Consider the following 26,859-nt stretch of genomic DNA (forward strand, 5'->3'; position numbering starts at 1 on the left):
CCCAAATGGATTTGTGATGGATATTGTTGTGGGAAACATGGGTGGTTCCTTTTGTCCATTAAATGCATTAGATGAAGCTGCACCTACTCCAAATTGACCATGAGAGATAAAATCATTTGAAAAAAAAAGGAAGGGAATGAATATTAACAAGTTTTTCTTTCAACTTCTAACCTATTTTCGAGTTCATAAATAAATACATGTCTTTCTCCTTACTCAGAAACCAAAGGTTGTTTTGAAGAGTTCATTCTTGATGAGGATCCCCCGAACCAATAGAAAATACAAATTTAGTTGGTATAGAATATGAAATAATGGGGTTCGTACTTGGCATTGGAGAAAAGATGTACTGTGGAAAATCCGAGCTAGGTTCTACTTGTGGACAGCCAAGCTGTAGTGTTGATTTCAATGGTCCTGCAAGATCGTTAGTGCTATGCATTGAATCTAAAGGAGAAAACTCATGCTTACCTTCAATCTCTTATTGACCCTATGCATAAGAATAAGATCATACTTAGTGGCAAAAATCTGATATGGTTTGTGGACTCCATGGTAGTCCGATGGTTCTCCAGCCATGTCAAATCGGGCAGAAGCAAGCTGGGAGGCCTACTCTTGGTTATTTTTGTCTATGTTTGGCCATGGAGACTGGAGTAGTGGTGTGAATGTGTTCAAAGTCATCTGACCCTTTTGTTGTTTTTGCTTTTATGGATGAGCTTTTCGATCAAACCATGTGAAGAAATGCTCTAAATGTAGAAGACACAAAACCAATTTGTACGACAAGATAGAGACGGATAAACACAGAACACAGTTAGAGTTAGGGTAACTCAAAGACAGTGAACACAATGAATAATGAAGTAAATGATTACTGAAAGTGGTGGGATGCATGTCTATTTATAGAAAGTTTGGGGCACCCAAATTAGGGTTCTGCATGTGGGACACAATAATTCTCTAGGATCACATTAAAAAAAATGGTTTCTTCATTAATTAAGTGTGTTTTGGAGTTGTTTGAGTCAAACTAATGCAGTTTTAGCTCAATAGATGAGACAGTTCATAAAAGAAGAATGAACGGGTTTCATCTTAAGAAATATATTTGCAAAATCATGTAAATACGGATGCTGCTAGTAGTATATATACAAGTCATGGAATAGATTGTTATGGTTAGTAGTTTTGGACAGTTTTGGTATTCTGAAATTTGGTGTTAATCGGAGGGTCTCAAATGATGGACAACATGCTGAAAGTGTACTTTCACACCTAGTGAAGATCCCACCAAAGATATGTGCTCTAGAAGTTTAATGTTTGGGATTGCAGACTGTGCAGAGGTTTTTTGGGCCTGAAATCTTTGGAATTTGATTCTGATGTGTTTTGACAAGTTGTAGTTTGGAATCAAAAGCTCAACAATTTAAGTTACAGACCAAAAGTTATGAGGAGTTTTGTGCCTAGGTGCCTTGATTGACGAGATTTTGGAGGTTAAATCATGTCTTTGCTAGATGTGGTTTGGATTTTCAAATAAAGGTTTGTTCACACTTTGTGTTTCAAACGAGGGGGGTAGGCTAATCATGGTGTGTGAAAATGCTTAACTGTGGACATGTCACCGCATGTGGACAAATTGGACAAGTAGTGTAAATGCCATTCGTTTGCCTTTTCAATGCTTTCCTACAACGATAGTCATGTTAATGGATGGAAGTCTAAAACCGGTCTATGACTCACATAAAGCAGTAGTTCCTTCAATTAATACTTGGTCTTTACACACACACACACACACATAAGCAGAGACCTCACTTTCTCGCTCAACACCAGATTGGCCTCGAAGATTGGTGCTCCTCTCGGTATGTCTTTATCAATTAAAAGATGGAAAATTATAAAAACGATAATGTTCCAAAATACATAACTTGTGAATAGTTGGTTTTCATCTCTTTTGAGTAAATCTCAGCTGCACAAGAACAATACAACATGTCCAGATCAACATCCCTTTTAGGAAAGCATTTTCTGCGACCAAAACTCAATGATTCCTGTGCAGAATTGTAGTCTGCAGATCTCTGAATTCATTGTTCTTATTATCCAGCATGTCCAAAGTCAATGTTCTTATTGTCCAACACACTATTCTTACTGTCCAACATGTGCAGAATTCACTGTTCTTATTGTTCATCATGTCCTTCGATGGAATCAGCCCATCATGCGAAGCATTTCCTTTGAGAATAGAGAGAGAGTTGATCAAAGGGAGCAAGCTCTACCTTCGTACTTGAGTCAGAGACGTAGAAGCACTCTCTATGACTGATTTTCTTGCAGCAATCTGCTCTCAGCTTCTCAAAACTTTATTCTTCCCATCTGCCCCTTTTGCCTATTACGTTTTTTATAATACTCTCTCTCTCTCTCTTTCTCTCTCTCTCTCTCTCTCTCTCTCTTTTGGGAATTTGTGCCACATCGCATACATGTAACAAATTTCCCGTTTAAACCTTCTGGTTTAAAATTCTCCATGATCGGTGCAAAATTTGACCTCGGCACAAACCGAACAATTAATCTTCGTGCAAAAACGAAGATAATGACGTGAACAGATTCTGGGGTCCAAAAATAGTAACTTCCTAAATTTTAGGGATGGTGACCCCTGGATTCCTCAAGTTGTTCTGAGCAACTTTTATCATTGTGACCATATCAAAAAGTGTAATGTGGCTCAGCTACGGTGACTTTTATTCCGTGAGCATTCTCACACGTGCATCTTCTGTCTTGGCCAGACTCATTGTCTTGCACCATCTCCAATGGCTAAGCACACAGTCCCAAACCATTGGCATTCTATTCTTCATTGCCCATTCAATATGGAACCGGTCCTAAGGCTCAGACAAACCATTAGTCCAATTTGTTCCAATGGCTGCCTTTTTTGGCCATGCAAAGATCTTGGCTTATTCCAAGAGAACTTAGGGGGTAAGAAGCAATAGCAACAAAAGAAAAGAAAAATAAAATATTTATATAAGTAAATAAGAAAAGTAACTGTAAAAAGTATTACCTCTTGGTGATAAAGTCTCAAGTGGTAACCCGCATGTTTGCCATGTGTTTTTTCCACTTAGTTTTTGAAGTGCATTCCTGCTGCAAAAAGTGCGGTCCTCTTGATAGGATTTGTGGTCTTGCTGTGGTATTTATGACCTTGAGCGGAATTTTAAGTTTTCAATGGCATGTTTGCCATTTGGCAAGGGAAAGGAACCTTTGTGAAGAGGAAAAACATGGGAGATGTGAGAAGAGTAAAAAACACAATGTAAGGAGAGAAAGACTTGTAACAGGTGATTAAAGCTTGTGTGGTTTCAGAGCTTGATGGCGATGTGTTGAAGAATAGAGTTGTGGGATGAAATCTGCTGTTGCAATTTCTCTATTCTCTGACTATGACAATGAGGGTTTGCTTTCAACTTCTCTTTCCCTTTCTCATGCTATAGGAAGCATGTTGAGTGTAGTCTTTTGTTTGAGATGTTGTTATTGGGGAGAGAGATAGCAAGAAGGTTGTTTCTATCTTTGTTGTTGATAGTGTATGTCATGCATTAGAGGTTTCTCATCAGCAAGAAAAGGAAAATGAGAATTTCAATGTTTGAGGGATTGGTGTGCAATTTCTGTAGGGATATTTGTAATTTTGTAGTGGCAGCCGTATGACAGGATTTGAAGCCTTGCAGTGTTTTATGAGAGAGGAGTATGCTTAAATACATGTTTTTAACGCTGATATACAGATCTTGAATTAAAAGAGGTGGTTCACTACTTGCAATCTTGCAGTATCTGCAGCAGGATTGACCACCCTACAGCGAGTTTTGGAGCTTTGTAGCGTTTATGAGGGAAGAGTATGCTAAAATATATGCATTTCCAGGTTGAATATATATTTGGAATTAAAAGAGACGGTTTGCTACCTGCAGTCTCTGCAGCAATACTTGCTACCCTGTAGCGGCTACATCTCCTAAAAATAAGGAAACTTGTAAATCTGAAATTTTGAACTGCTTAAAGTTTGGATTGAGCCCTCAATGCAAGAAAAAGTGATATAGGCAACCTTGTTTTGTTTTCTTTGGTGTTGATTTGAGTACTTTTGTTAAGAGAGATTCTTGACTTTTGTCCTTTGATGTTGTCTTTGGAGTCAATAGAGGCCGACCACCCAATTCACCTCCACCATGATTTGATCCAAATTAGCAAATCAATGTCAAAGAAGAGGAGAGAGTGTCACAAAAACCTAATCTCATCCAAATCAGCAAATCGATGTTGTCCCATTTGGCATGATGCTGTTTAGCTGATCATGATTCATTCCCTGATAACATGATGGTTGAATTGCAAGTTATGATGTTGTTCCTCAGCCCTTCATAGCCAGGAATCTCCTCTTCTACATTTGAATGGCCTCTCCCAGCTTGCATACAGCCTAGAATGGCTGTCCAGATTGCAATTCAAATGGGAAGGAACAGCTTGAAAAGGCAATTCCCTACTTTTCTATCTGACATACAAAAATGCCATGCTGATTTTTTGATACTGAAATATTAATAGGAGGCCCAAAAATTTGGCCCAAAGTTCAAACTCTCTTCTCATGTTCTAACTAATCTTTTGGCTATTAAATTGAAGGTTTCCACATTCTAACCTTCACAATTATAAATCCCAAGGTCTTGTTGTTTCTCGAACTACTAATGCAATGTTTGTCATGCCTAGAGGTAGGAATAAATTCACATGCTGGTGTGATCAAGATTCAGCGTTTATTTTGCTTGCAAGCTATTCTAGTTGTGCAAAGAAACATGCATAGGCTTCAATGATCACCATGCTACTGCACCCTATGTTCTTTATCCCTAACCTTACTACAGTTGGAATGTTGTTATTGCTGTCCTAGTGATCGACCCTGCTGCCCCAGCCAATGTATCTGCTGCTGCATGCTGTTACCTTGCCTCAAAATGGATCGCTACTTTTTGGCTGTTCTAGATGATGCCAAATTGCTGCTCAGCTGGTCCATATTGTTGTTCTTGTGCCAAACATAGCTCTAGCTTGCTACCATGTCATCATCTCAATTGCGCAGACTTGTCCAACTGCTAAAACACAGCTAATTTAGCTTGATGGCTGCTCTAGGCTATTGTGTTTGGCCCTTTCAAAGGTCATGTTGATTAATTTTTAATCACATGGTTAAGTAAATGTTGAACATGTGAGGTGCAACTGGGGTTAGAGTAAATTTACGAGCTTGGGACCCGAGGAAATCACGGGATGTCAATGGCAAAAGTTGCTATAAGTTATGCCACAGGGGTACTTGGTGGTATCTGGTGCTAGTTGTTGGCCTAAATCATTCATTTGGCCATAAGTGTCAGTTGGTGACACTAGAGAAGTAGCGTTTAATGGTACCTAACGCCAATCTGATGGTCAAAGATGGTGCAGAGACACTCAACAATGGAAGTTGCCAAGCCAATTTAATAATTGGCCAGCTAAATTATTTTTCAGGGCACTGAAATAATTATTAGATTAATTTTCAGTATTTAAAGATTGAAAATTAATATTTAATTATTGATAATGCTGGAGAAACCATTTGGGAAGTTGTCACTTGTCAAAAATGCCCATGCAAGACTGAAAAGCGTCTTTAGAGGTTGGAGAGAGGCATTTTAGTGTATTCTGCCTGCAAGAGAGAGGGAAGAGATGTTGCTGGTCTGATTTGCAGCAATTGGAGGACCTTCTGAGGCAGCCAGGGGTAGGAGAAGACTAATCAATAGCAGGTAACAACATCTACAGGCTGTTGAGATGGGGCGGTAGCAGTAAACGATGGATTTTCTTCAGTTCTTTGCATCTACAAGCTATTGAGATGACAGGGCAACAACGGTAAATGACAGATTTTCTTTAGTTCGTCACAAAGAAAGGGTGAATTTTCTCTCTGCTCAGCATTCTTTCTCATCTCCTAGCCTTTCTATAGCCTTGCTCCAAAGATTACAACATTGAGATTACTAGAGGTTGAGGAATTTCAGATTTCTCTGTTGTAAACCCTAATCTGTAGTAGAAATTAGGGTTTAGCAGCAACCTTGGGAAGCGTGCCAGAAATTGGAAGCTCCAAGACTTGGATTCAATAGGATTGAAGCTGTTTTTAGTCAAATTCAAGTGGAGGGACCAACAAATTAATGAATTTGGGGCATTTTCCATCTCCATCAAAGCAGGTGAATGCCAATTGACTGCCCGAATCAAGGGGCAAATCAGATTGAAGACTTACTAGTCATTTTGGACATCAAGGGAAGTTGGAATACGGAAAGGGATTGGGAGAATCTCATTATACATCGACTTCTTCTTCAATTAAGCTAAATAAGTACTGAAAGAGGTGCCAGTTTTGGGGCCAATAAGGTGTCCAATGTCCAAGATTATATGGTTAAGTGTGCATTTTAGTTTTGTGAATTTGTTAATTGCTATAAATAGTGCTTAATCAAGTTATTTACCACCCTATCTGAGGAGGAAGGCTGGTTTCAATTGTCCTCAAAATTGTTGAGGCTTTGCTGGTGAGAATCATAAAACACAGCCTGGAAGACTGCTATTGCAACTCTTGAGAGAATACTTATCTGGAGTGAAGAGTGAAGCGCTCTTTCACAAACAGCAAGTGACCTTCTTCATGAGAAAGCTTGGCATTTCCAATGACATCCAATTGGCTTTTGGAATCAACACATGGAGACGTCTGTAGCGAGATTTGTTTGCCATTTCAGTGATAAGTGCTTTTGGAATCAACACATGGAGACATCTGTAGCGAGATTCGTCTGCCATTTCAGTGATACGTGCTTTGCTGTAATGGAGTGGGTAGGGGTCGTCCCTGCAATATATGAGCCTGGAACTTTTTCTACTTACCTATTTTCCAGATGCTAAACTAAAAGCACTGTTAGGTGGGTTGCCTTCTACTAGCATGGGAAGCACAACACTTTGTGACAGGGGAACAGTTTATGTTCATAACCCAAGTTCATATTTTCTCTCTTGCACTCTTTGATTTCCATTGGCATCACTGTGTTGCTCCTACTGCATAGCATTGGATGAGTGCCTTTGGCTATGGAACCATATGCTGCCAAATAGAAGTGCTCATTTTGACAAGAAGTTGAGCCAGAAAAGTTGCTTTGTCTCAAACTACACTGCTAGGTGACGGTTCCTTTAAAATTTACGATCCATATGAATGTTAACATCAAGTAATAAATGGTTTTTTGAATAAGCATTCTATTGTTTCATTCACATATTTCGAGTCTAGAAATATATTTTTATTAGCTTACTAAAAGGAATTCTTGTCGACATATCTCCTGCAGAATTTTTGATTGTTACATGGTTAACTTGAGAACTGGGTTTCTCTTTTCTGTCTCCTGTTCCTGTTCTTTTTGAAATACTCAATTACTTGTTGGCTTGTCTCTTGAACCAGGTTTTTCAAGAGATGTACAAAACTATGATGCTTGAAATGGATAATCTGAATGACAAAATGAAGAACTTGGTAAGTATAGAGCAATATATTGCTTCACCTTCTCTTCTTCTAATCTAGAAAGTATTCACTCATTCTGAATTCTTTTTCATGTGGAACCTTTGGATAATTGCTATGGTATAGGAAGAGCGAAGTGATCTGAATGTTTTGATAAGTAAAAGGTTAGAGAATTTCACACAACCAGCTGCAACTGTGCAAGAATCATCACAAGGACTTGATGAAATGAAAGCAGCTATTAATGAGCATGCAGATCGAATGATGGAGTATGCTGATACGCTTTTACAAATGGAGGTGCATCTAATAGGAGCAGTGCTTGGCAAGTATAGTGTTTGAGCTAATTTCATTGTCGTATATTGACTTTTCTTACTTGTGCTCCTGCATGATACAGGCCTTACTGGCTACAAAAGCTGATGCTGCTGGTTTACAAGCCTTAAGGGCTTCTATATTAGAGCTAAAAAAGAGGAGGAGCAAGGAGCAAACACTTGAAACACATTCATCTCCTGATGCATCAACATTGGCAAAGCAGGTTGGCTTCACAGTTCTGGGACTTGGCTCTGTGACATTGTTATTCTTTCTCACAGTGCCGTCGCAGTCATGATTACACCTTCAAGCCATCACCATCACCAACCCCACCATTTCAGCACACTGCGATCTCCATTGTCAATGCCAATGCCATCACCATGGTCATCTTCCACCAAAATCATTGTCCAGTAAAGAAGTTCTCTCTTACAGAGTTTACAAATCATGGCACTTTGCTAGAGGGCAGGAGATGGTAACAGGTATGGAAACAACCCTCATGTTGTCTCCACATGAAGTGACAAAGAAAATCATGTGATGCTTTGTCAATGCCAAATAAAATTCCCAGGGGTTTTTAGTGCTGATAAATACAGGACCAGAATGGAAAAGGGCTGCTGATTGGATTAGTAAATGTGCATATAAGTGACTCTATGAAGCCCTGTACGTTTCTTGATGGCCTTAAAAAAGAGTGCATCTTCTGTGCAACTAGCAACAACCATTTTGGTGAAGCATTATGAATTTCCAGCATATTCTGACCATCATTTTGTAAAGCTTGTACAAACTACCATGGTGCAATGCAATGCCAGAGTTTAGTATCCAGCTACTACACACGTATAACCAGGCTTTTCTGGTGTTCAGTTAATAGTCTTCAAGCACCCTAGAGTCATCATTAGACTCCCTACTTTAGGACCTTGGCACCAATCTCATAGCCCACCCCAGCAAATACATGTAAGAATGATTTGGAAGTACTTGAATGTTACCGGGGCACTGGTTGATACTGTCTGCATTCATTCTAGAGGACAATACATAAAGGCCATGCACTTGTTTGTGGACATCTTGAAGTCCATTTTGCTTATACACATATTTCTTTGTTTGTTGGACAAATAGTACAGCTGAAAAAGCTCAAAAGCACTAATGAAAAAGATCACATTGAGGTCCATCCAATTTTTGGCTGAGAAGGCTGTTAGAAAGACATTGATATAGAGGTTTTAAGTAAGTTTACCCATCAGGAACAATAGCCTTAAAGGTAGCCAAGTTGTGAAGTTCCATATGTGTCCACAGTGTCCGAAACTGCACCCAAGTAAGGAAAGTGGCATAAACTTCAATTTAACTAGAACAGACCCAAAGACCTAAAACAACTGCCAGGTCCAAAAGATGGAAACAAGTCTGAGAGAAGAAGTTAAGCTCCTAAGAATGAGGATAGCTCCAAAAAATGTATGTCCTAACACATACATGCATATGCATGTGCGCATATGCACATGTTCACATGTGCACACACAGCATTTGGAGAGGAAGTTGCTATGATTCAATTGGATATTGAAAAGGCCTTTGATTGTGTTGGCTGGTCCTTTGTTCTATGATTAATGTCTACCGTGGGTTTTGGTCCTAGAATGACCTCTCTTATAGATACCGTCAACACTAATGTAGTGGAACGCATAGTGCTAAATGGGGGAGTGACTAAAGAGGTTGCTCTATCTCATTCCCTTCATCAGGGATGCTCCTTAGTCCCTTGCTATTTGCATTAGTGACTCGTCTGATGCTCTCCTTGTCGGATAAGTTGTCTATTGTTAGTGAGATTATTGGACTAGCTCTTCCAAGTGGAGCTAAACTAAACTTTTGGGGCAATCTCTTGCCAATGATTCATTTATGTTCTTAAGGCTGAGAGGTCCAATTTGGATGGGGCAAATGATTGTTTAAAGCCTATTTGGTCTCGCCTCGAGCTTGTATAACAATGCATAGAAATCCACACTAATGAATTGTATAGAGAGCGATTTGCATGCTTTGGGTTGGCAAGAAGGGGTTGTTTCTCGAGGAGAGACAACTCAACACTTGGATTATTCCATTGGGGTGGATGTCGCTCCTCTTGCTTTGTTTGATTGCATGTCTTCACGTATTCATGATAAATTTATGTATTGGAAATTCTAGGGTTGGCCTTTACATGTGCGATTGAAAGTTGCACAAACAATCATGATTAAGACGATCTCATATTTCTTGCCTTTGCTTCCTTGGACACAAAAGTCATTTCAAGAATTAGTGCAGCCAATTTGCTTTATGCTATGGAAAAGGCAAGGACATTGGTTGGGTTAAGTGTGGATATTGTGACAACATGTTACTATGCCAAAATGGTTGGGAGGTGCTGCCTTGTTGGATGTCAAAATTCAGATGATGGCCATTTGGTTTGCCCTCTCGCAATCTTTATGTGTTCAACATCGTCCTTGGACAGACATTTCCAGGTCTTTTCTTGAGGATATTGGCAGTTCACATGGGTGCACTACTTTTTAGGCCTCATGGTGGAATGTTTTGAATTTGACACAACCATTCAGAACTTCAAAGTCTTTTCTTCTTACCCACTTGATTGCCTTATGGCACAAGATTTTTTACTTCACTGTTTGGTGCCCTCCTAATTCCAAAAAGGAAGCTAATTTCTTACAAGCAGAGTTGTGGTCACATCTGGGTTGCTCGATTGGCTTGACAAGCACATGCAAAGAGATAAATTCAATTGGATGGCAATATTGGGCTTGAAGACTATTCAAGTTATTGTTATTCCAGGTTATAGTCTAGGGTTTATTCTTTCTGCCATATTCCTCAGTACTTCTGGGTGCCTCAGGTTAGAGGCTGATTTGGTTGACCTTGGAGGACCAGCTTCGGAGGCATTCTCCCTTCCCTACTTTTTAGTACTCATCATCGTGGTTGGATTGGGCTTTTGTGAAACTAGAGGACTCTTTAAAACTGTCAGCCAATGAAATTTACCACAAAAATGCTGAGTTGCCAAATTGTGCTTGGTTGGCTAGAAGGCTTGATGCAAATATTTCTATATATTAATTTAAACTTCTTCACGGGGGGGGAGAGAGAGAGAGAGAGAGAGAGAGAGAGAGTGTGTGTGTGTGTGTGTTAATGCAAAAGGCTTATAATTAAAAATAATGGATAACACATCCAGTAAGAATGCTGACTAATGCTTGGTGTAAAATCAATCCAAAGAGTCCAATGGCTTGCACATGCTACAAACTAACCAGAATGAGCTAGCCTGAATGTCTCTACCAATTTTAGAAAATTTGTGGTAAATTGGTATGTTACGTTGTTAGATAGGTGATCTATAAAGTGTCTGAGTCGGGGCAAAACCAAAGCATGTTGAGAGTTGGTCCAAGATCAAAGCATGTTAGGAGCCATCTCATGATGATGTGAAAAATTGGAGAAAAAGTTATGATTCAGAATCACTTGGAAAGGCCAGAACAAAATTGTGATCATTTTGAGATGCATTCCCAAACCATGTTAGCCTATCGTGGTCAGCTGCATCTTTAGTAAACTTCTTGGCTCTTCCCCCTTAATAAATGAAATTTATCCTTCTAGTAGTTGAAAATTAAGAGAACCCCGCCCCCCCCCGCCCCCGCCCCCCCCCCCCCCCCCCCCCCCCCCCCCGCCCCGCCCCCCGCCCAAAAAAAAAAAAAAAAGTTAGCAAGAAACTGCAGCGTATGCATAGGAACTTCATGAAAGAAGTTGACCAAAGGAAAAAAATAAAACCTAAAAGGGTCACTTAGTTGCATTGCCAATCTTATGCATCCCATACGTACTACCTTCACAAAGTAGTTAGTATTACTCAGAAGGAGGTGATATTGACAGAGATTTGGACAACATACCAGTTTTGACAAGCCCTTAAGTAACTAGGCCTTGTTGCTCAATATTTGAGTCGCACGAGGACTCTTTAGCAACACATCCTTTGGACATCTTCCCTCATAGAAGGCCAGCAGCAAAGGCTGAGATGAGTAGAGAAGTGTGGGAAATGAGGAAAGGTCATACATTTCCACATTTGCTACAGTTTGACATGGTATCAGAGCAGCGTAGAAGGGCTGATTGGTCATGAGTAGACCAAAAGAGGAGATTTCAGTGTGACAAAAAACTGCATTTTCAATGTTTGAAGGCGAGTGGGAAGGTTGTGCGTTGATGCAAGGTTGAGACGAGCATGGAAGTGTGGGAAACCAAGAAAGTTACTGATTTTTTGCATGTTTTTATTGTTTGTGAAGGAGAAATGGGTGCATTTTCAGCCTTTTGCTGTAGATTTTGAGTTTTCATCACCTCTAGCAGTAGTTGAAATAGGTTTGGGACGAGTGGAGGAAGCATTAGCAAGCTACATTTTTAGAGTCAGAGGGGGTTGCCCCTTGTTTTGTACAAGTTATTCACGTTACAATGTCTTTTGAGCTCGACGTGGAGTTTGAGGCTATAATGGACCATAAGGTCCCCATGTTACTAGCTCTTCTCAAGATTAGAAGCTCGATGGAAAGAATTACCGCATCTAGTGGGTAATGATGCTTGCCATCTTGGAGTCATATGATTTGGCGGAGCTTGTGATTGACACCATAGACCATCCTTCAGTGCGTGATTTATCCAAGCTTTCTTTTGATAAGAAAGTTGAGTTGGCGAAGATACATGCACTTGGGACAAACTGAATGCCCCCATTTGTAAAAAATAATAGGTATGCTCTGATACCATGTCAAAATAAGCGATAATGCAGAGAGACAGTAGGGTTTGCGGGGAGTGACAGTGTGTGTATGGCAAACATTGAGAGAAGAGAAACTTAGAAATACAAGAAGAGCATGTTGATGATGTGTTGAATCATGCTATGAGAAGAAAAGCTGATATAGCAGAGCCGAAGCCCAAAAGATAACTGCACTGCCCTATTTGAAGGCAACACTTGTGGGAATTTACACAGTGAAGGGAGTGAAACGTAATCCTTCCGGTAGTGGGCTTTTGAAGTAATCATTGGAAGGTGAAGGACAATTGTTGAGGGAGTGAACTGCAGTCCTCTGATGCCGTCGGAGATGTGGAAGATGATAATTAGTTGTTGAGGAAGCAAACCATAGTCCTCTAATGTCGGGGAGTAATGTGGGCAACAAAACAAATCCTAGAGTGTCGGAGTGGTCAAACGTAGGGAGAGCAGCCTAGATGTTGACACCAAGTGGATAATGATGATGTTGGATGATGGAAGATGATTTGGGCTGCTAAAACGTAGGTCCTAGTAGCCTCTGTGACAGACGAGTGATGCCAGGTGATGGAGGAGAAGGTAGGCTACAAAAATGCAAGTCCCAATAGCCCCTGTGATAGACGAGTGACACCAGGTGATGGAGGAGGAGCCAAGCTGCAAAAACGTAGGTCCCAACAGTCCCTGTGATAGATGAGTGATGAAATCGTTGACTCTCGATGATGTAGATTGTTACCAGAGGCTAGGATGTTGACACTAAGTTGGAGATGATGACTCTAGGCAAGGAGAAGACCTTCAGATTGAAAAACGCAGGTGAAGGTGGAGCGCTAGATGATGGAAGATGAGGCGGGGTGCAAAAATGCAGGTTTGAGCAGCCTTTGTAACAAATGAGTACTACTAGGTGATGGAGGAGAAGCTAGGTTGCAAAAACGCAGGTCCCAACAACCCCTCTGGTAGATGAGTGATGAAGTCATTGATGCTCGGTTATGTAGATTGTTTCTAGAGGCTAGGATGCTGACGCCAGACAAGGAGAAGATCTCCACATTGAAAAACGCAGGTGAAGGTGGAGCTTGATGGAAAAGGGTGCTGACACCAAGTAGATGATGGTGACGCTAGATGGAAGATCCTCCAAACGCAAAGCCTGATGTTGGAACATGGTGCTCGAAGCAAAAGAGGAAGGGTGAAGGTAGCCATGAGCCACGAACCGCAATGTCCTCTTGAAGGGGTGTGAGGGCAGTGGAAGGGGTTGGTGGGAGAAGGAAGTGGTGGTGGTGACTGAAGAAGGTGGTGAAGAATGATTGAAGAGTGGTGGGGTGGTGAAGAATGAATGAAGTGACTGTCTATTCATAGACATAAGTTGTCCAGGGTGGCGTACCACTGTGCGGGCGCCCATTGAAAAAAGTGGCCAAAATGTGGACATGCCCTTTTTGGGACTGTCATTGCGAAACCCTAAATGAAGTGTGTAAGTTGAAGAAGTGGTTTCTCAACACCATCTGATCGTTTTTATTTTTCTCTTGCACCTTCTCTATGATAGCCCACATAGAGTATGTGACTGTTGCTTGGGAGATACAGTTGGAATTGGATCAGTTGCACAATCGGATGACGGTGATGATCTGAGTGTCTTTGGAGGTGCATATTTGCAGATGTTGAACCTATCTAAATTTGTTTCCACGTGGGAGCATGCAAATGAGCTTTGGCCAATGTAGATGTAGGTCTAGAATGAAGGGAAGGTGATTACCTCAAAGGACATGGCTATAACTCTTATCTCGGAGTGATCACCCCGATTTTGTGCATTTTACTCCTTGATTGCTTGAGGGTGGATAGACACCCTTAAGTGGAAGGAGTTGGTTTTGGCGGTCTTGGATTAGGAGAAACAACTCAAAGGTGAGAATGCTTCCAATATGGAGGCATTGATAGGTCAATCTTCTCAACAAAAGGGGAAAAACATATTGATTTGTGCTTCCTTGTTGTTTGCTCGTAGGGTTCATGAGCGAACTGAAGTTGGTTCATGGGTAGGTTGCTATGTGGATTTTGCAATTCCTGAGAGGGACCCTCGACCTAGGTATTTATTATTTAGTAGGTTCAAGAGATTTAACCTTTGTTCTACAAAGCTAGACAGATTCAGACTAGATTGGAAATGTTGATTGCTGGCGGTCAACAACCAATTATTACTTTACTTTGGGTGTTGGTGCTATCTCTTGGAGTAGTAGAAAGTAGCTCATAGTTGCCCTATCATCTACAGAGGCAGAGTATAGAGCGGCATCTTCTACCACATGTGAGACTATGGTTTCAGAGGTTGTTAGGAGAGCTTGACTGTCCTTAGATAATTCCTACTACACTTTATTACAACAATGAGAGTTGCATTGCTTTGGTAGAGAATCCCATATTCCAAGCTAGGTTGAAGCACATTGAGATTCAATGACATTTTATTTGACAGAAGATCTTGGATGAGATTATTGATGTGGTGTACTTGGATGAGACTATTGATGTGGTGTACTACAAGATGAAGGGTAATTTGGTAGACTTGTTTACGAAGGCTTTTCCCTAGGCTATTCTTTGATAAAACTCTAGATCCACGAGCCTTATGTTCCATTCAGATTTGAGAGGGGGTGTTAGAGATTTGATCATCACTTGGATGGGCACATGCACTATACAGTTTTTTTAGGGCAAATTCATGCATTTCTAAGTAGGTTGGATTGTGTACGCGTAGTCACTAACATGTTTGCAAATATTTTGGGGATGATGGGCAGTGTTGGAGCAGTTTGGGGAGTCAGGCAGGTGCCACATAGCATGCAGGCAGCAGTCATGGTTTTTAAAATTATTTTATTATTTTTTGTGCATGCAACTTGTTGGCCAGTTTCAAGCTGAATGACTTGATTATTTTATTGTTTTCTTGGCTGCTTATTTATATTGCCCAGCTCGAGGGTCACACATCATTCAGATTGTGCTTTTGCAAGTGGAGAGACTTAGGTTAGCATATTTCCATAGCCCTTTGTACATGTTTGTCTACTTATTCACATTCATTCACTACAGATTTCCATGTTCTACTATCTCTTTTTTCTCTCCGTGTTCCTTTGTCACGAGGACATGTATTTTTGAAACCTCACTTAACATGTGGATTAATTTTTAATCACATGGTTAAGTAAATGTTGCATATGTGAGGTGTAACTAGGGTTAGAGTAAATTTACGAGCATGGGATCCAAGGAAATCATAGGATGTCAAAGAAAAAAGTTGCTATAAGTTATGTCGTATAGGTACTTAGTGGTATTTGGTGTTAGTTGTTGGCCTAAATCATTCATTTGGCCATAAGTGTCAGTTTGGTGACACTAGAGAAGTGGCGTTTAATGGTACCTAACGCCAATCTGAAGATCAAAGGTGGTGGAGAGACACTCAAGAATGGAAGTTGCCAAGCCAATTTAATAATTGGCCAGTCAGATTATTTTTTAGGGCATCGAAATAATTATTAGATTAATTTTTAATATTTAAAGACAGAAAATTAATATTTAATTATGAAAAATGCTAAAAAAAACCATTTGGGAATGTTACCACTTGTCAAAAATACCCATGCAAGATTGAAAAACGTCTTTAGAGGTTGGAGAGAGGTATTTTAGCAATTCAGCTTGCAAGATAGAGGGAGGAGATGTTGATGGTCTAATTTGCAGCCATTGGAGGGTCTTCTTAGGCAAGCAAGGGCAGGAGAAGGCCAATTAATAGCAGGTGACAGCATCTACAGGTTGTTGAGATAGGGTAGGAGTACTAAAAGATTGATTTTCTTTAGTTCTTTGCATCTACAAGCTGTTGAGACAGGGCAACAATAGTAAATGACAGATTTTCTTCAGTTCTTCGTGAAGAAAGTCTGAATTTTCTCTCTCCTCAGCATTCTCTCTCATCTCCTAGCCTTTCTACACCTTGCTTCGAAGATTACAGCATTGAGATTACCAGAGGCTGAGAAATTTCAGATTTCTCTGCTGTAAACCCTAATCTGTAGCAGAAATTAGGGTTTAGCAATAGCCTCGGGAAGTGTGTCAGAAATTGGAAGCTCTAAGACTTGGATTCAATAGGGCTGAAGTTGTTTTTAGTCAAATTCAAGTGGAGGGATTAGCAAATCAATGAATTTGGAGCATTTTCCATCTCCATGAAAGTGGATGAAGGCCAATTGACTACTCAAATCAAGGGGTAAATTAGATTGAAGACTTGTCGGTCATTTTGGACAGGGGAGTTGTAATACCGAAAGAGATTGGGAGAACCCCATCGTACATCAACTTCTTCAATTAAGTTAAATAAATACTGAAGGCGCAAGGGCCAACAGGGTGTCCATTGTCCAAGATTGTAAGTTAATTTCCTTTTCTCAGTTTTGTAATAAATGTTGGTGCTGTAACTAAGTTGTAATTAGGGAATTACCACCCATCCACAGAAGGAAGGCTGGTTTCATCCTCTCTTTCTTTCAGTCCAGTCATATGATTCTGCATTCACTGCACTTTGACACCTGTAGCTAGATCCAATGATGGATCATATGAGCACTAGCATTGTTACAAGCGAAGGATTAGCCTTGTGCTGAGTGGTGGCCAAAGGAAACTTATCTTGCTTGAATTCATGGATTAAGAGATCCTCCTCATTAGGTGTGGCAGCGGAAATCTTCTTCCCTTTGTTTAAAGAATTGATGAAGGTGTAGATGCTTGTGATAGCATAGATTCTCAAAAGCTAGCCCTTTCAGAAATAAGGACACAAACCTTGTGCAAAATTGATTAGACTTGGTTTTCTTCTCTTCATTCTTCTCCCCACCACCGAAAGATGTCATTGCAAAAATTTGCAGTTGTGATTGTGCTACATGTCATTGGAAAGTTGAAACTGATTAGGATTTGTCTTCTCATCTTGCCTCTCTTCTTCTTCTTCCTACTGTCCGAAGATGCCCTTAGAACAAATGCATTGGTGATTACACCACATGCCATTAGGAACTTCAAGAAGTTGGGTCCTCTTGCTTTAGGCCCTCCTTGTTAAAAACAACAGGTATGCTTTGATACCATGTCAAAATAAGTGACTGTAAAGAGATAGTAGGGTTTGCGGGGAGTAATATAGTGTGTACAACAAACATAGAGAGAAGAGAAACTAAAAAACACAAGAACACAGTCATGATGCAATGAATCATGCTATGAGAAGAAAAGTTGATATAGTGGAATCGAAGCTAAAAAGATAACTGCATTGTCCTGCTTGAATTAGGCGCCAGCACCTGTGGGAAATCTACACAGCAAAGGGAGCGAAATGATGCAGTCTTCTGGGTAGTGGGCTATCAAAGTAATCACTAGAAGGTGAAGGACCGCTGTTGAGGGAGCGAACCATAGCTCTTTGATGCCGTCAGAGATGTGGAAGATGATCATCATCTGTTGTGGAAGCGAACCGTAGTCCTCTGATACCGGGGAGTGAGCTTGGCAATAAAACACAAATCCCAGAGTGTCGGAGTGGTCAAACGTAGGGAGAGTAGCCTTGATGCTGATGCCAAGTGAATAATTATGATGCTAGATGATGGAAGATGATCTGGGTTGCAAAAACGTAGGTCCCAATAGCCTTTATGATAGATGAGTGATGCCAGGTGATGGAGGAGAAGCTAGGTTGCAAAAATGCAAGTCCCAGCAGCCCCTGTGATAGACGAGTGACACCAGGTGATGGAGGGGGGGCTAGGCTGCAAAAACGTAGGTCCAAGCAGCCCCACAAGTGACACCAGGTGATGGAGGAGGAGCGAGGCTGCAAAAACGCAGGTCCGAGCAGCCCTTGTGATAGATGAGTGATGAAATCATTGACGCTTGGTGATGTAGATTGTCGCCAGAGGCTAGGATGTTGACACCAAGCTGGAGATGATGACTCAAGGCAAGGAGAAGACCTCCAGGCTGAAAAATGTAGGTGAAGGTGGAGCTTGAAGGAGAAGGGTGTTGACGCCAAGTAGATGATGGTGATGCTAGGTGGAAGATGGTCCAAACACAAAGCTTGATCCTGGAACAGGGCACTTGAAGTAGAAGAGGAAGGGTGAAGGCAGCCATGAGCCACGAACTATAATGTCTTCTTGAAGGGGCGTGAGGGTAGTGGAAGGGGTTGATGAGAGAAGAGAAGGGTGTTTGATGAGGGAGAAAGAGGGGTGAAGGAATGACTGAAGAGTGGTGGGTTGGTGAAGAATGAATGAAGTGACTGCCTATTTATAGGCTTAAGCTGTCTAGGGTGGCGCACCAGTGTGTGGGCGTCCACAAGTGGCCAAAATGTGGACACCAGCCCTTTTTGGGGTTGTCACTGTGAAACCCTAAGTGAAGTATGTAAATTGAAGAAGTGGTTTCTCAACACTTCCAATGCAAACTATGGGAAAGATGAGAAGCAAGCAAGCTGAAATAAAAAAGATCTCATACATCAGAGAAGGAAGATGGCACGGCAGGGTGATTGGCATGTCTTGCAAGCTAATCTCCTTCCCAAAGAAGCTATCTTAAATTTCATTCATCAAGATGATATGATCTTTGATGGATCTGAATCGACAATAACATAGTCTGAAACCACATCTTCATGGCAAGATGGTGGGTGGAATTGTGACCTCAGAGAGGCTGGCAAAGTTCTCCCAAATCTGGGTAGCATGCATAGATATTGAAAATGAACATGAACAGAATATGTCCAACTAAGATAAACAATGACTTGGTATGGACATTGATCCAGTCCCATAGAGCGGAGTGATGTTGGGAAGATCCGTTATCAACTGTAGGGATGGGCTCAGACATGGGGTAGGTGTCAATGGTTTTCAGTTTCTGTTGTAGTTGGGACTGTCTGACTTACGTGCATAGAAATTAGAATGGGCATATGCAAGATTAATTGGAAGCTGTCCATTTGGCTTGTCATGTAAAGCTGTAAAATGTGCAACCGATTTTGTTTGTAACCCTTCATGGGTTACCTACAAGGGTGCATTCATGGGTTGCTGACTTGTTGACTAAGTTTCCCATAGCATCAGCTGTTTTGCCCCACTATAGGTGCCTTGGATGTCAACTGGGATGGCAGGCACTAAAGGCTTCTTGCATTATCTTTCTATGCAGCTAGCTGCTAGATTTCCTCATTGTACCTTGTAAAGAAGCTTCTTGATGGTTTGAGTGCTATGCAGATCCTTACTTCTTTTGGGTTATTTTCTTGCCTGGACACGATTCAGGGCACTCTAAATTCTATGGAGGATCACAAACTGCTTGGCACGACAAATATCACTCATTCAGTTTTTGTGGCTTTCATGTCTGTTGGTCACCAAATTCACCTTATTGAGGATCAGGAACTTCTAATTTTTTTGAGTATTCCTTCTTGTGCTAAATGGGGAGTTCCTTCCAAACTAGGGAACTCCTAATCTTTTGTTTAAAAAAATACAAACAATGGCTCTAACCAAAAGAAAATTTTGAGAGTTGGACTTATTAACAATGTTCATTTTCATGGTGAGCCTAATAGAAGTACACATGCTAAATGATTGCCTTGACTGGACAGTCTTTGCATTCTAAACCATGCTTTCTATACATGGTTATTTTCCCTTCCATGTTTATGTCATAAACTTCCTGTACTTGCATGTTTCCAATTCAGCAAAATTCTGAATCAAGCAGCCCTGCCAAATTTGTGCTCTTGAAGAAACAATTGAAGATCATGTCTGCACAATGCACTCTGATACTATTTCTTGGGATATAGGTTGAACCACCAGTTCGAATTTTATCAGCAGCTGAGAAGATTGAAAAGCATGAAGAGATGTTAGCAAAGGTAAACATGTTCATTTCTGTGACATTGAGCCCAAGCTAGTTGAGAAGTGGAGGTTGTTGGCACTTACCGGTCAGATATTAACAAAGCTTCTAACAAATGGTTCTTATCTTTGCCAGCTGCTCAAGGACATGGAGATGCTTGGAACTGGTATACTGACTTTGTCAGGGCACAATCTTCCTGATGTCAAAAGCTATGAAGTACAACAAAGCATGCTCTCTGGAGAAAAAGATCCACAAGAATTACTCAGCTCAGTTTCTCCTCCTGTTATAGAAGGTTTGGATAACAACCAGCCTGTTCAAGTAGGCAGCCCAGTGAGTGAACATGATCAACACAGGCAAGAAAGTAAGACGGAAAGCCAGGTGCCAGTTGCAGAGAACTCTGGGCACAACCATAACACATTATATGAGCTTGAGGCAAGGAGATCACGATTCTTTTCTCTTAAGTAATATCAGATTAGACCCAGTTGTATACAGTGAGTAGGTTGTTTTTCTATCCAATGGACTATATCCATTACCACATACGTTCAGTGAACTAACAAGGCAATGGTCTCAAATAATTGTACAAAAACTCTGTCTACAGGTATATCCCAACAAAGGAATTTACTTGCTACTGCAGCAAACACACAGCCTTTAAGCATGTTCAGCTGAAAATGCAGCCTTCTGCTGTTCTTGACCCTCAAATACAACTTTTAGATACCTTGACTAGCAACAATATAGCCTTCTACTGCTCATAAACATGATTCATCTCAAATAGTCATGACCTTTTGCATACCATGATCTTTACGATGAACATGTCTGACAGCACCCTGATAGCTTGGGCAACATGATCACATGGCAAGCGGGTCACGGATAGTTATCAGCCTTCTGCACCAAGCAAAATATAAAGCACTTATGCACACTGACCTAACTTCCTCCTGATGTTGAAACACATGAATGGACAAAAGAAACGACAAATGAACTCTCACCTCAAGTTACAGGAAAAATGTAGACCATGAATCAATTAAACATGAATTTTGTACAGGCTATGGTTAGAGTTATGTACAGAGAGACCATTTATAATATGCATATAGGGTCCATTACTGGACAAACGCCCAGAGTGGAAGTGTGACTAAAAATGGAGTCGTGTTTCTCAAACACAGGACTCTGCTTCTGCTGAATTCACATGCCCAATCAAAGTGCAAAATGCCCACTGCACAGATGTATCTATTGTAAAGTAAACCTGAGAAGTGGCTACATTGCAAAGTAAAGCAAACATGACAAGAGGCTACATTGCAAACATAGTGTACTTTCCTGTTGTGTTTGGCTGCATCAATTACAAACCAGATGGAAATACACAAGTCTGATTTATTGTTCCCAATGCAAACTAGTGTGTTGCGTGTGGAAATCATACTTGCTCAGCTGATTATCAAAGGGTCACAGCAAATTTACCCAAATATATTCTACAATGCTTGGTCAGTTAGTACCTTGCTAACTGATGGAAGTGATATTCAGTGTGGAATTGATCTTGATAACAAGAAATCAGCAACTGAAATGGAATGGAGACATCTTAATATGGAAGTGAAACAACCACCAGGGCTGCGGTGCTTTGATGGTCTGGAATGACGGTACAAACTGCTGCAACTATTTAGACCAAATTTGGAGAACTGAACCATACTGAGTGGGCTGTGATGCTGACCACAAATATCTTTTGGGCTGCAGTGCTATCAGTGGAGTTAATCTGGTGCAAATGTGATGAATTCATGAGCGCCTGCAACCCCTGCATCTGACCGGTTACATTCTAGGCCATCCTTCCCAGTGGTTTTTGACTGGCCCTGGGGCTTGAAGTCCGACTACTTGGACCAACTAATGAGGTGGCAGCAGCTGATTTTATGTGACAGTGACCTTGCACATTTCATGTTGGTTATGTTGTAGTTTTCCTTTGTGGAAGCAGCATCTTCGTGCATCCTCCAACCACCTAAGCATGAAATGGGAAATGAGAAATAAGCCTCTTTGTTTGAAACTGTGTTGTAGCCAAGGCTGTCTGCTTGTGCAAAAGAATGCCAACTTTGACATGAAGATATGCTCCTTATGATGGTGCTTTTGAGTCATCTTTAGTCTTTCTTTTGGCAGGAATGCCTGCTTCATTAGTTGAGCCACAGTAGCCTTTAGTTCTGAAAATAATGGTGTATGGTGAAGCAATCTTGTGATTCTAAACCAACTAAGCAATTTGCAGTCTTATGCACAATCGTAGCTTGCAGAAGGGCAATATCATGTCTATAACCCATGGTAGAGAAAGAACATCCTATCAATCTTCTAAGCTAAATAGGTCACTTTGCAGTGGAAGATGCTTCCATGTCTATAATCTGGACTTCCACCTTGAATGTCTCCTCTTTGCTCCAAATGTAGTCCAATGTGTGTCACAAGATGGTCAAAGGAAAGCCTCTGTAGTGCCTCGTAACTTTGCAGGTTTGGTGTTCACCAGATCATCTCTTGACTGGAATGTCACAAGTTGGTTCTGATACCAACTCTAAGGTACTTACCAAGTATGCAAACTCTGACAAGAGTGAGAAAAACAAAGTTGGATATAACCCTCAAAATATCTATTCCCCTCAAAATCTGTTACACAGGAGCACTAAAATGTGGGAATGAATGTGAGATACAGGAGAGTGAATGGTGCTTCAATCCTAACAGTAGACTGCTGTTCTAAACTCTAGCAAGGCTGGAAAACCTGCTGCATCACTTCTGTAACCACCTTAGGACACATATACCTTCCGTGTAGTGGAACCAGGCACAACTGTAGTTGCTGTTAATACGCCCTTGCTGCTGTGAAGTGCTGCAAGAGGCTTATCCAGAACTGCTTTTATAGACTAGGGAAGAATTGTCCTTCTGCCTGCTTGACCTACAGCCAAAACTGCCTGCTCATGCCTGTCGGCCAATTGCCATTAGTGCTGACAGCATGGCCTGTGCCTGCTGCAGCCATACGGCCGCTATATGGCTTCCGCAGGGGTTCCCCTGTGGCTGCCCATTTCCTGGCTTGGAAGATATCGTGCCTAAGGATCCTGTGCAGCTCAGATCATGCGTAGGCATATGTGGGTATGCCTGTCTGGAAATGAACACCTTAACCTGTACAGATGTGAGTTAGTTTTCCCTTTGTTTTACTATGAACCACCTTATGATCATTCAGTTTGAAAAGCTTAAAGTATCAACGGGCCGATGTGAAGATCAGATTGCTTACAGAGTGTCTGAATGAAACACAAAATGTCTCCTGGCAACAATCATCCCAAAAGAGGAGAACTAGTGATCCTTGTGGATTTGAAATATTTAAAACAGGTCTTACATCCCCTATAATAATGAGTATAAGGAACACAGACAGTCTCTTGAGCCTTGACATGTAAAAAGCTTGGAATTTCCGCAGGTGTCCTTGTTAGACATTCTTATTTTTTAATGCCAATGCAAACGGCAGTGCTGTTTTTGAGAGCTTAAAATATGTGATTGGACATTCTTTTTATCCTTTAGCTTAAATAAATATGTTTTCTTGCGCTGCAACTTACAGCAATGGACAGCTTGGTTTTACAGGAGGCTTTGCATGAGAACTTAATCAAACCTAAGGGAGATGCAGAAATTGTCAACAAGTTGGCAGAAGACTTCTTACCTCTGTCCCTGAAGTTGAAGGAACTCCATGACACGATTCGTAACCTACAAGATAATACAGCTGAAAAAGATGAAATTCAGGTTGGGCCATTCATTAGTAATTGGTTGAGTATTGCTATTTGTTCCCTTTATTCTTTTGAGTGATAGATTAAGCTTGCATATTTGAGAAAAGGGTACACATACTGTATTATGATTAAGCTTATGTAAGGAGAGCTAATTTACTTGAAGCATTTGACGCAGTCAACCAGTGTTTAGGATTTTTCTCAAATGGCCAAATTACAATCTTAATGGTAATCCTTTTGGGTAAATGTATGTGTGCACGTACACGCAATCATACTTGTGTGGTCGGTTGAACATACTTATCATATTTGCGCCATATCACACATGTATGAAATGGATGAACCATATTTGACAATATTTGGGCCTTGAACCATGTGAGGTTGGTTAAAAGATGTCATGGTTTGTCAGTGCCACGTGTGTTGGAGGCTTTGGACTTGAATCATACTTGAATTGTATGAGTCAAATATGATTCGATTCAATACAATACGCGCTTACAGTGAGTTTAGTTTATAGAAAGCTCCATTCAGATGCAGAGAAAGAGACAAAGTAAGAACTAGGTGTAGCTGGCCTCTTGTTGTTTGGCAGGAATACAGGGGTTCGCTATCTAGCCTGAAGCCATTTTAGGTGGGAGTTGAAGCTCCATAATCAATTTTGCAGAGTGAAGTCTAGGTTTCGGCATTTGTTTTGTAACTATCTGTCTAGCTGCTGAGGCAGGACCCCTTACCATTTGATGTTGGAGCAAACGTTGTAGTTTAATTATCACCATTGCTATAGGCAGGTGTCCCAGTATTTAGTTTGCTTCTTGGTGAGCTTTCACAAGCGATCGGCTCTTTCTCCTGTATCTTTATCGGCTTATTTTTAAAGCTATTGGCTCTTTATATGTTTGTGAGCCTATTGTTTAGCAATTATCTACCTAAACATAAGACACTAAAACATGAGGCATACTGTCAGAGTTGAAACACTCTTGAGGTTTCTTGATGTGCTCCACAGCTGGAGAAACATATTTCAGCCTGGGTGCAGGTGCGATGTGACTTTCAGGTTGTCATTTGACAATTCCAGGTGGTGGGTGTGCATGCTCTGCATGAAGATATCGGGACTACAATGTGACAATGAGTTTTCAGTTGCATAAAGTGATTAGTGACATAGCTAACAGTATTGTGGCTGTATCATTGTGTTGGACAGAGGATGAAAAACTATGTAAAGCAGCAACTTGAGCGTGCAGAGACTGCAATGTTCAGTGGAAAGGGCCTTCCAGGTTTCAAATGCATGTAAGGGTCCTGTTTCTTGAAAATTTAACACTTCAAAATCTTCTGTACTTTTCCACAGGGTTTTAAATTAAAAAACACATGTAAAACTGACAGGACAAATGCTTGCACTGCAGGTCCTGTGCTCATAGATTGGAGAAGCTGAATCCAAACCGAGCAGAGTTCGTACCCACGAATTGCATGCCTCGCCAGCTCCTTCCCATGCACGCAGCTGAGAGATTATATAATGTAGGAAATCACTCTCCCCCCCAACTGCACAAAGAAAGACTGATAAGTCACATAAGCAAAGGAGATTGCATGAGAGTGAGCTAAAATATTTAGCATGTCTTCAAAAATGCAGATGCACCTAGAATGAGAGTAATGCGTTCTCCATACACGCCACAGATGAAGACACATCTTCAATGTGAATCTTCTACAATCATGACTGTTCTGACAATTTCAGAATGTTTCAGCTAAGTGCTGTTGTTTTGTTCTTTTTTCCTGTGAGCAGAAAGATGGAGAGGTCGAAAGCCCGAGGTTTCCTTTGAGAGCGACTAGCCCAACCTGGGATAATCAGAACAAAGCAATGAGCACTAACTCTAGGCAAATACTGTCACCCAGCAATGACTTGCCTGCCCCTACATGCCCCTCCACTCAGCCCAAGATAGTCAAGAAAAAGTGAAACAAGTCCGGCTGTCTACTAACAGACCAGTCTGGAAGTACGTATCAGAGAAGTACCATGAAAATTGTACAAAGGCTTGCAGCATCAAATATCAAAATGGCAGAGGAACAAGAAAACACTGTTCCTGCCTGTGCACGAGTGTGCAGGTGTAAAATCTTCATGGTTTCGAACCACACTGCTCCAACTTCAGAGGCTCAGCCGAGAAGTCTAGTGTGAGTTCAATGTGCAATAACCTTACCTTTGCTCCACTGCCAAGGTTGGGTCATTTCAATGCAGGGCTCCTCATCCACACGATGTCCTTGTAAAATTAGTTTGTCAGACTCGGGAAGTTTCTTCAAGGCTAGGTGGCTGATGCCAGGCACCTAACTTGCTCCCTGGAAATTGCACTGTATGACATTCTACAACAATGGGATGGGACATGGTTTCTAAATTGCAACTTGAGCACGTAAACAGAAAACTTTGAGCTTAAAAAACACTTTGAAGTAAGACATTACTTGACTTTTAGTTATATCAAAAGAGCCCGTTGTAATACAACAGCCCAGAAAGTAGCAAAAAATTTAACACTCGTGGGGGGAAGGCACTAGGCAGGATCCGATTATCTACAAGATCAAAATAACAAGAGCAAGCTCCCTTGCCATTTTCTTCTGAGAGGCTTGAAAATTTGAAAGATGTGACGTCACAAGGGTGACCCCAAGTTTGAACTTACACCCATGTACACACCCACACACTCAAACCACTTGAGCTACAACCCCATTGGCACCTTGCTTTTTTCATTGCCAACCTTTTCCTCATAAGTACTCACCTTTGTCGGAATATCTTGACTTTTGTTAGGGTAGGTATGTTAGTAACATTTTTTGATTCAATAAACTATTGAAAGGATGTTGCATAGCAGTGTGAAAAATCAGTCGTAAGCAAGTCCTTTGATTGGCTTGCAATTGAAAAAAGGACTTAGAAATGGGAAAGAAGTGATCTTTGATTGAAGATGTGTTGATCTACTTTTCGGGGGTGCTTTGTTTATTGACACCTATCATAGCGGAAGTAGGCCCAATAGGGAGGGATAGCATCACTTGAAAGTCCAGAATGTTGTGTTTTGTTGTAA

The 26,859-nt window shown here is 41.0% G+C and overlaps 1 protein-coding gene across 2 annotated transcripts in view; it reads left to right on the forward strand.

Annotated features, from left to right (window-relative positions):
• LOC148023070 (uncharacterized) overlaps nt 1-26,612 on the forward strand; it is a 78,728-nt gene extending 52,116 nt beyond the window's left edge. For both annotated transcript variants that reach the window (XM_087696057.1, XM_087696058.1), the window contains 9 exons: nt 7,346-7,414; nt 7,526-7,693; nt 7,791-7,928; nt 20,077-20,145; nt 20,262-20,558; nt 23,700-23,855; nt 25,017-25,102; nt 25,216-25,327; nt 25,590-26,612. In XM_087696057.1, the coding sequence (XP_087552183.1) occupies nt 7,346-7,414; nt 7,526-7,693; nt 7,791-7,928; nt 20,077-20,145; nt 20,262-20,558; nt 23,700-23,855; nt 25,017-25,102; nt 25,216-25,327; nt 25,590-25,760 (1,266 nt within the window). In that variant the 3' untranslated portion in view covers nt 25,761-26,612. The remainder of the gene's footprint in view (nt 1-7,345; nt 7,415-7,525; nt 7,694-7,790; nt 7,929-20,076; nt 20,146-20,261; nt 20,559-23,699; nt 23,856-25,016; nt 25,103-25,215; nt 25,328-25,589) is intronic.
• The last annotated feature ends 247 nt before the right edge of the window (nt 26,613-26,859 follow it).

Source organism: Lygodium microphyllum, chromosome 16, assembly GCF_053477565.2.
Source record: "Lygodium microphyllum isolate KBCC chromosome 16, Lygodium_microphyllum_v1.1.10, whole genome shotgun sequence".
Taxonomy (NCBI): domain Eukaryota; kingdom Viridiplantae; phylum Streptophyta; class Polypodiopsida; order Schizaeales; family Lygodiaceae; genus Lygodium; species Lygodium microphyllum.